Below are 9,682 nucleotides of genomic sequence, written 5' to 3' on the forward strand. Positions count from 1 at the left end.
CTTTGGTTGTTTCAATTTGCTTTTTTAATCCTCATTTTCCCTTTCCTAGGCTTGTGGCTCATGCAGAAGCTGAAGAAATCTGGCTCCCTTTTGCAGCTGACCTTCAGGGATAACGCTGATTTACGCAAATGTTTCCTTTACCAACTTAGCCAAAAAACAGGTCTGTGGCTTTCTAGGCACCTGAAGTTGAGACTTTAGGACAGATTCACTTTGATACTGTGCCCATTTGCTCCTGTGAAGTATGCTGGGACTGTCCAACAGCATCTTTTCAAACTGGTGAGAGGCCAAAAGCTATCCAGTGTGTCAGTCAGCCTGTATCAGCACAGGAGACATGGTGTGTGTAGGGTCAATGCAGTACACACAAGGTATAGCTTCTACTTCCTGTCTATCATGTAGTGTACTTTATTGGCAGGCCTGGGACTGTTTTCCACCCTCACCTTGTATAGCTCCATCTTTACCTGGTGTAGATCCATCCTCAAAAAGAGTGAGTAGAGCATTGTCTGTATGCCACATGAACTTTCCTTTCCTTTATTTTTTCCCTCACCCTGTGGTGATGATACAAAGAGTAGTGTTAAACCCAGCCTACATAATAAAGACCAGCATCAATAATGGACCGGTAGTCTATGCCCAGGAAGGGAACACCTGTTGATACCCCTGCATCCAATTCATTTACAAGCTCAAGCTATTCCTTTTGTACTTGTGTCTTGCTATGCCAAGAGGATTATTCAGTTACCTACTGTGGGAAGAAAGAGAGGTAAACCTGCACATACAATGTGCTGAACTGCAATAAGTTCAGCACTGAAGTGTTAACTTTTTTCAGCCACGGAGCAGTCAAGAGCTGGAATGCTGTTGTAATGCTGCACTGAAGTAGATTATGGGGTTACCTTTGTCCTTCCTGAGTCCATATCAGCTGGCCATTGCTCTGGATTCTGCCCCAGTGTTTGATATTCAGCTGTGATCTTGGATATGGGTGTGAGAACCTACAGAGAAGGCCAGCAAGAGCTGTCAGCCACCATCTTGTTTAGTTATAAGTAGGATAAGCTCCATCTTCAGGTGAGGACTGAGTGCAGTGTTGTGCACTGTTCCCAGATGTCCATGATGAGTACCAAATGCTGCATCACTGTGGTGTGGTAACTTTTGGGTGGGAAGATCTTCCATTCTCCCTGTGGGGAGCAATGTGGGAAGGCAATGCTGGAGCAGGATGAGGCTGGAGAATGCTAGCTTAGAGGACAGAAGGTTGCAGGAGGCAAAGCAAGGCTTTACTACTGCAGATGGCAGGGCAGGAGAGGCTAGGATTAAAGATCCAGGAGAAAAATGGAAAACTGTCTTCTCTGTGGGCTCCATAATTTCCTAGCCCACAGAGAAATATTTTCTTCTCATTGCTAGGTACCTTTTTGCATTTTTCTCAGTGCTCACAGTGAAATTTCTGTGAGCTTCCTTGGCTTTTGTACTGTTGAGGTCAAGCACTTTATCTTATGTCCCAAACACAAAAGCCCACCTTTCTCAGCGTCTCACAGCATGCTATGCCTCCTCCCAAGCTGTATGTGGTAACACTCAAAACATCAGCCCTGTGCAAAAGTCCAGCAAAGCGTCCGGTGTATCCTCACTGCCACTCTCTGATGAAGACTTCAAAATGTGTGCAATCCAGAGGGACCCAGATAGAAACCATTCACCTACCTTCTTCTTACAGGGCTGCAGTATTTTAAAAACGTTGTTCTGGTTGCTTCTCCCCAAGACCGTTACGTGCCGTTTCATTCAGCCAGGATTGAAATGTGTAAAACTGCCCTCAGAGACAGACACACAGGTAAACTACATTTCCTTTTGAAAGGGACTTTCTAATTTTCAAAGTGAAAGTAAATTTATGAAATCCTGAATATAGTTTTTAGCAATAGCTGGACTCAGTCTTCAGGTAGCCTGCACAGCTGCATTGATTCTAGAATGGAGTGGTGGGATAAGCACACTGTCTAGGTGTGCACACACATTCCTGTTAACAGTATGGATATTTCCTCACAGGATGTCAACAGCCATTTGTTTGTCAGATGCCTCAAACTGGTAAGCTCCATTTGTGTTCATGGAAAATAGAAGGCTGGATACAGACTTGGGTGATGGTCTCTGTCCTCTAAAGTCTTTATTGTCTAGTTAGAACACCAGAGAAGCAAGTGTGTTAAGGGAAAAGTACAATGAATAAAAAAAGGAAATAGTGTGTAATACATTCGATTTTTACCAGAGGAAAATGAGACAAGGGATGGAGACTATTGGAGTTCCATGGAGAAGTCAACTGATTAGGATGGATGTGAATTTCCTAGGGAACCAGGACCAGGAGATGGACTAGCATTCCTTGTTTCCTTTGGTTGATTGGTTTATATCTATATAATATATATTACTGTTTCCAAATTACGTGTTGTTTGTTATATTCTTATTTTTTGCATTCTGATTTTTGAGAGTCTGTCAAAGGCCCCCAAACTAGGTATTCATATGTAAAGATTCAAAATTCTATTGGAATCAAGAAAAACCTAACAGAAACTTGGATGAAAAATTACCTTAATAACTTAGGTACAAAAAATAGCACTGTGGTTTTTACAGGCTAGTATGTGTTCTGGAAAGCAACCAAAGCATGCCACAAAAAATTACTCATTTTTTATGTCATTTGCTTGTTTGTTTTTTTTTTAAGACAGTATCTCAGTATGTGGCTCTGGCTGGTTTGAATTCATTGTATAGACCAGGCTGGCCAGAAAATTACTCTTTAAAATAGAAAACTATTAAAATAAATCTTTTTCAGAAAGGATTAGGGAGACAGCTCAGTGATTAAGACCATGTTCTTTTCTTGCAGAGGATCTGAGTTCTATCCCAGTACACACATCAGATACTAGCTTTAGGGAATCCAATGTCTTTTCTGCCCTCCAAAATCACCCAAATGCATAAGTCATATGCAGATACACACACACACACACACACACACACACACACACACACACACACACGCGCACACACGCACACACACTCAGACACAGAGTTATACACAGAGACACAGAAGCACACATACACAGGCACACAGACAGTCACATACACAGATACACACAAACATAGGAACACACATACACAAACACACATAGACACAAGCACTCATAGACACATACACACACACACACACACACACACACACACCAAGCTACAATATTTTAACATGATTTGTTTAGCATATACCCAATTCCCTGTACTTAAATTATCATGTATACATACATCTTTTTAAAATTCTGCTTATTTTCTGGATAAATTACAACTTCAATAAAATAAAGATTAAATAAAAATGTACAACTTATTGTAGTAGAAGACTTTGTGTAGTGCTACTGAAAAAGAAGTCAAAATTAATCTAAGCCAAATAGTCTTTGAACTAATTAGTCCAGCTGTCCTGTTGTATTGGGGTGCCTTGGGGGCTGTCTCCCTTCTGTTTCTTAGATATTAGTTTAAATACACTTACTACCAATTTTCAACCCAGTCTTGATTTCATGCTTTTTGATAACTGATTGATTTTTAGATTTATTATTTGCCTAGAGCACACTACTCTACTCTAACACCAGTGTAAAAGAGTTGATGACCTGGTTTTAAGTTAAGACTTGACCAGAATTCATCACTGCCAGAAGACCATGTCATTGCTAGTGGACTGCCAAGTCTTTTCCTTCTGTGGTCATTCGCTTTCTTTTTTGTTTAATGTCTCATCTCCTGACCTCAAGTAGTCTTGTTGACATCTAAGCTTTGTAAATGCATAAATCAGGGCCCCTCAAATTTATGTTCCATGTGCTAAATATAACCTATAGCCATGCCCATTTGCTTACATTGTCAGCTTCAGGGCCAGACTTGAGCCATGTGTTGATGACACTCCTGTATGTCTCCTGAGCCTATTTCATGTGCTGGCAAGTTATGGTTGCCCTGTGTTAGAACACAAATGCTGACAACTGTGGTCTGTCTGTTTCAGGGACAGTTGTATGCCCTTTGCATAGTTCATTTCCTCTTCATTGTGAGAGATGTAATTCTAGTTTTACAGAGGAAGAGTTTTACATAAGTTGTGCATCCAGTAGGGTTTGCATATGGTGTTTTTCTTTAGAATTGGAATGTCTCAGGCTGCAAGCATCTGAGATTTTGTTAAACACTAGCTAAAAGTTATTGCATTTTGTACCACTATGTTCCATTTTGGAGACATTTACTTATGCTCCTCTTTAAAGAATAATCAAACAAAATTTAAATCTTTCCAGAGATAGGGAGAGAAATAGCCTCCTCTTTTCCTATGGTCATGTTTACATTACACTTCTAAATGAGTTATCAAAGACACGTGTCTTATTTCATAAATTTATTTGAGTATGTGGGAAGATTTTTGTTGATTTTGTTACTTTTGTTTTCATTAAGTATTGCTAAAAATCCTATTTTCTAAAAATCCTGTGATAAATCTCCTGACCTCCTCTGTTTCTTTGTCACTTCTTCATTTCAGACAATTTGTGCCTACCCCTAAAGTTAACCAACATGAAAGCACTGCTTTATCTGAGAAAAATACCTAAGGATGTGGTATGCATACTTAAAAATAATTACTGAGACCTACCTTTAAGTTAAAGGCAACAATGTGTCTCAGCAGAAAATAACTTTTTGAGAATCACACATTCTGAGTGACTTTGACCTTTCTATGAGTGACCTAATGGGTCCTGTTGCATATATAATATAAACAGATTATAATGTCTATAAAACACTAGTCTGCTTCTATTTCCATTATGTTATAACATGCAAATGTTATCTTGTGGTTACAGGCATCTATAAAAGAGGCAGAGACTCTTCTGACCAGACTAGCAAGCACAGTTTACCTATTAACCTATCATCTATTCCTTTAGAAGTGTTTTATTCATAATTCCTTTAAAAATATCATACATGTATACATTGTGTAATGTATCTTTGTCATATCCATCCCCATTCCCTTCCTCCAGCCCCTTTCCCCAGCATTCCCCAGCAAATCTCCCATTAACTCACTGAGTTCAATTACTCTTGCTCATATACACATGGGTGTCTAGTGACCAACTGAGGTGTCAACCTACCAGTGGCTTCACTTCTAAAGAAAATTGAGCCTCCATCCCTCAAAAGGCATCAGGCGCCAATAGCTCTTCATAGGTGTGGGCCTCTAGAGCCCCTTTCTCCCTCCATGCTAGAATTTTTAACTGGCTTGATATTGTGCAGCTGCTATGAGTTCATGGATGAAACAGCCGTGTCACTTCTAGAGTCCATCATTTCACATCTCTTCCCCATCATCCAGTTCTTTTATACTGACTTTTAACTGACTTCAGTTTTCTTTCTAAAAGCAGCATTTTGTGCATATGATTTTAGGACATGAGTTTGCTACTTTTCTAAAGCAGTCATATAGGCTCTTTGGAAGAAGAATTCCTCTTATTCCAACCACAAGCCATTTTTTTCAGACAAATTGGCAAGATTAGGACAGATATTTCCACAAAGAAATCCAAGATTATTTTAGTTTGCCTTTCACCTTCCTCAGCCTCAAAACTATCAAGACCTTGAAAGAGGAGATTAAGAGTCCAAAAGCAGTGCTTTCAGCATATGGTCCAGTCCACTATCCTCCCCACTCAGAGAAACAACCCTAATGGTGTGCACTAATTATTAGTTGATGGAAAGGGAAAGCAATGTGTGGTTGTTCGTGTGGAAGGGAACAATGTCTTGAGTGGAGCTGGTTGACTGGAGCATTCACTAGAGTTGCTCCTCTCTGTGAAAAGTAAGAGTACCTTTCTGGCTTTATGGCACAAGTCTTGGTTGGAATGGACACCTGGAGGTTATGTTATAGCTTGTGGTTTCCACCTTTCCCACTGAATCAAAAAGCCACATTGGTCCTCAGTATCATTCCAGCAGGTGTCCCTGTATGGCATAAAGTTTGTCATGAATATGCTGTAGGAATAAAGCACATAGAGGAGATATGGAGTGTAGATTCTGGTGTACAGGTTGCTCATTGCTCAATGATTTATCTTACCACGTGTCTCTATGCCCCACTATCCAAAGCAAACCTGAAACTGAGTCACTTTTTAGATAGAAATACAGTCAATTGAGTCTTTTAATTATAAGAAATAAGGCAAAACAACAGCAACAAACTTTCATTGCCCTCCCTCCCCAGTCAGAAACAGGGAATAGTGAAATGCTGCTTGACCTTAAAATTTGACATTTAGGAAGTGCCAACTTTCATTACTGATTTACATATGGATACAGCCTCCCTGGTGTTCTGAAGCAGAAACTGAATCTCTGGGGACACTTGCTTGAGTCTTCTTCCTCTTAGTCACTTGCAAAGAGATAGCATTCCTCTAGGAATCCCTCTCACTTGTGCTGTGGCCTCTGACACCAGGTCACTATGTCATCTAAAGAAAGGCATGATAACCCTACCAATTGCAATCTCTAGAGAGAAATCAGATTCCATTCCTCAGTTATTTGCACCCACTAGCATGAGTTTGGAACTCATCTTATTATGTGCTCTGCCAACACAGATGCAGAGCTGTTCTCTAGACTCTACTGCCAAATTCTGCTCTAATTTCTTTTTTTGTCTTCCCTCCTTCCAGGGCCAGTGTATGCAGAAATGATCAACAACCTCCTGGGCCCTCTTGTGGAAGCTAAGGGCTGCACTTTGATCAGACATAATGTGTTTCATGCTCTGCCCAACACTGCCAACACTCTGATTGGCCGTGCAGCTCATATAGCTGTGCTGGACTCAGAACTCTTCCTTGAGAAGTTTTTCTTGGTGGCAGGACTCAACTATTTCAAGTAATGGCCTCCACAGAGCAGCCTGGGTGACTGGACAGAGCTGTTTAAAATCAGTTCAGTTCTTAGCTATGTCATGCTTTTCCATACCTCTGAATTAGAGAGTGGAGTAGAAGGAGATGGAGGGTATGGGGGAATGAAGCTGCACTGGAAGTGCACACTAGAGACATTTGTAATTGAGACACTGGGAAGGTGAACAAACAATGTAAAAGACAACAGTGTTTTCTTGAATTTGTCTAGCTGCCTAGAATCTCATTCAACATGTTTCTAGGGACAATATGAGAAAATAAGAAACAGAACAATTACCATTGATGAACTCAGCGTTATAACTACCCTAGCTCATGAGAATTGATCCAAATTAACTAGATATTTCCCAGTCTGTTACTAGGTCATAGCTTTATCATGTGTTGATTCAATTAAGTGCACATAAACATTTCAGAACTCAGGTTAACTTCTGTGTGGAAGTAGGGCATCTTCTGTAAATAGAATTCTTAATAGATCAAACATACCACTTGTTCAAAAAATTGTTCTATACATGTTCTTATCTTCTCCATGTTTTCTAAAGAAATCACAAGGTAAAGTGATAAATCCATCTTTTGTTTTCTAGCAGCTGTAAGTAGGGTGACTTAAGGAAAGTGGAGATAAAGATGATACTGCTGGTAAACATAGGTTTGGTAGAAACAGAAACAGCTGTAGGGAGCATATTAAACAAATTGTTCCACCCACTTCCTTAAACTTTTTCTATGCATAGCCTGGTCCACAAATTGTTTCTGTGAATGTCTAAAGTCCTGTCTGAAATAGAGAAGATTGATAGAGACTCTACCTGGCAGAAGGAGGCAGTCGGATGAATGTATTCATGTGTGAAACTCCTACTGACATACTTCCAAAGAAATGCTGTATTAGCCTTGCATGCAAGAGCAACAATTCAAAACCATTAACATGGCCAGCTGTTTCTCTTCTCCCTGCAAGGAGAAAGACATTCCAAGAGAGGCATGCTGGGTAAAGAAACTCAGGGGAGTTCTAAGAAGGGTGCTGTTATCTTTCAATAGTGATGTCTTGCCTTAGGAAAATAAAGGGCTAGGAAAGACCACATTTGTAAAAACTAATAGATAGCAGAAGCAAAAGTGAGATCAGATTGGAGAACAAAAGCCAGACTGAGGACCCAACTTAAAGTGTTATTCGTAAGTGACTGATGCACAAGTTTTGAAAATAACCAGGATATTTAAAATTGTCCCCATCTAAGTGTATTATGTAGGCTAAAATCAAAAGGACGGACATTTAGCTGTGCAGAAGACATGCATGACCCAGAGCAGCATGGATCACAATGGAGAGACAAAGCCCTCCCCACTGCTTTTTCAGAAGGACCCTGCACAGTATGGAACCCTGTCTGCCCTGATCACGTGAACTAGATTTCCAGGTCACTGATCCCATGGGGAGAATGCTGTGGGAGTCTGGGTGCATGTAAGAACCATACATACACATACATGCAGTAAATAAATTCAGACCATGGGAAAGGATTCCAGACCATTAATTTGCAGTTCAGTAAACATGTGGGTGGTATTGGGAGGGGACTGAAGGCTTTGCAAAGGTAAACCTCCCTATATTGTGTTCAGGATTGCTCTGTAGGTCTTTTCTGTGTTTCTTAATATCCTGGTCTTAATGTATGCATTTCTCATTGGGCATTTTCCTAAGTTTCTGAGTCAGGGATATGTTTGTCAAAGTCACACAATCCAGGTTCTTCTGACTCACATGAGTGCTGCTGCTTGGTTCATGGGTAGCAAGTTCTCCTTTCTGGATATGTGTGGAGCTCTGCCCTCTGGTCTTATATGCTTGTTTCCTATCTCATTTCCAATCCTCAGCAGCAGCATTTGTCAATGCCTGGTCATTTGAAAGACCAAGTAGTACTTACGAAGTCAGAATGAGTCTGATGATCATTGTCTTTTCCAATAATCAGATGCCATTTTTAACTTCAATTTGCAGTCTGGACTAGTGAGAACTAATGGCAATAACCATTCAGCTACATAGCACACCTATTTTAGGTGTCCTGCTGTCCTTGTAAACCCTAACTGGCATCTGATAATCCACCATCATCATGTAGAAAGTGTACTCTTGTATTGTAAATAAGAGCATCAAATATTATGTGTCATGCCTCATTTGAAAAGACCTTTTTATGTCTCTTTCTATTAAAGTATATATATATATACATATATATAAAACATATATCAATATACATAATATATATGTATAATGTAAACATGGACATTCTATTATTGGTTATAAAATGATTAACAAAATGCCTGCCAAGGTAATGAGCCAGTATGTTTTCATCCTCAGGTCTATTTTTGGGTTTTGTTTGTATAATTAGTAGTTTCTCCCATACTAGTTAGAAATAAACATTAATAAACTTGAGATTATTTGGAATTTGTTGTTCATGAACCAAATAAATTCAAAGAAGGAGATAGAAACCTAAAGCCAGTCTTCTAGAGTCAAGCAATGACTTTAGTGGTAGTCTGAAATCAGGTGCAGTGCTGAGAACATGGGAAAGAATAGAAGGAAAACACATCCTATAAATTTCTACAATTCCATGACTTTCTGAGCTACTTTGTATGCCAGACAGGACCACACAGATATAAATTATGACTCTTAGGAACCCAAGAAGGACCCACCTGTTATTATGATCTTATAAAGGAAGAGCTTGGCTGAAGCCATGAGATAGAACAGGGTGTTGTACAATTCTGATTTCTGGGGAAGATCAGGTAGATAACCTTTAAATTGAAACTCTAAGGAATAGAACATTCTTCCACATACCCAACTGTCATTGCATTCTTCCATAACATTATTCCTCCACTAAATACATCTGTATCAGGGCCTCCTCTGTGGTGACATGCATTGA

The 9,682-nt window shown here is 39.7% G+C and overlaps 1 protein-coding gene across 1 annotated transcript in view; it reads left to right on the forward strand.

Annotated features, from left to right (window-relative positions):
• Fam135b (family with sequence similarity 135 member B) overlaps positions 1–6,796 on the forward strand; it is a 107,374-nt gene extending 100,578 nt beyond the window's left edge. Inside the window, exons 15-17 of the mRNA XM_035444192.1 lie at positions 50–160; positions 1,691–1,804; positions 6,591–6,796. Coding sequence (XP_035300083.1) covers positions 50–160; positions 1,691–1,804; positions 6,591–6,796 — 431 coding nt within the window. The remainder of the gene's footprint in view (positions 1–49; positions 161–1,690; positions 1,805–6,590) is intronic.
• The last annotated feature ends 2,886 nt before the right edge of the window (positions 6,797–9,682 follow it).

Source organism: Cricetulus griseus, chromosome 4, assembly GCF_003668045.3.
Source record: "Cricetulus griseus strain 17A/GY chromosome 4, alternate assembly CriGri-PICRH-1.0, whole genome shotgun sequence".
NCBI classification, from domain to species: domain Eukaryota; kingdom Metazoa; phylum Chordata; class Mammalia; order Rodentia; family Cricetidae; genus Cricetulus; species Cricetulus griseus.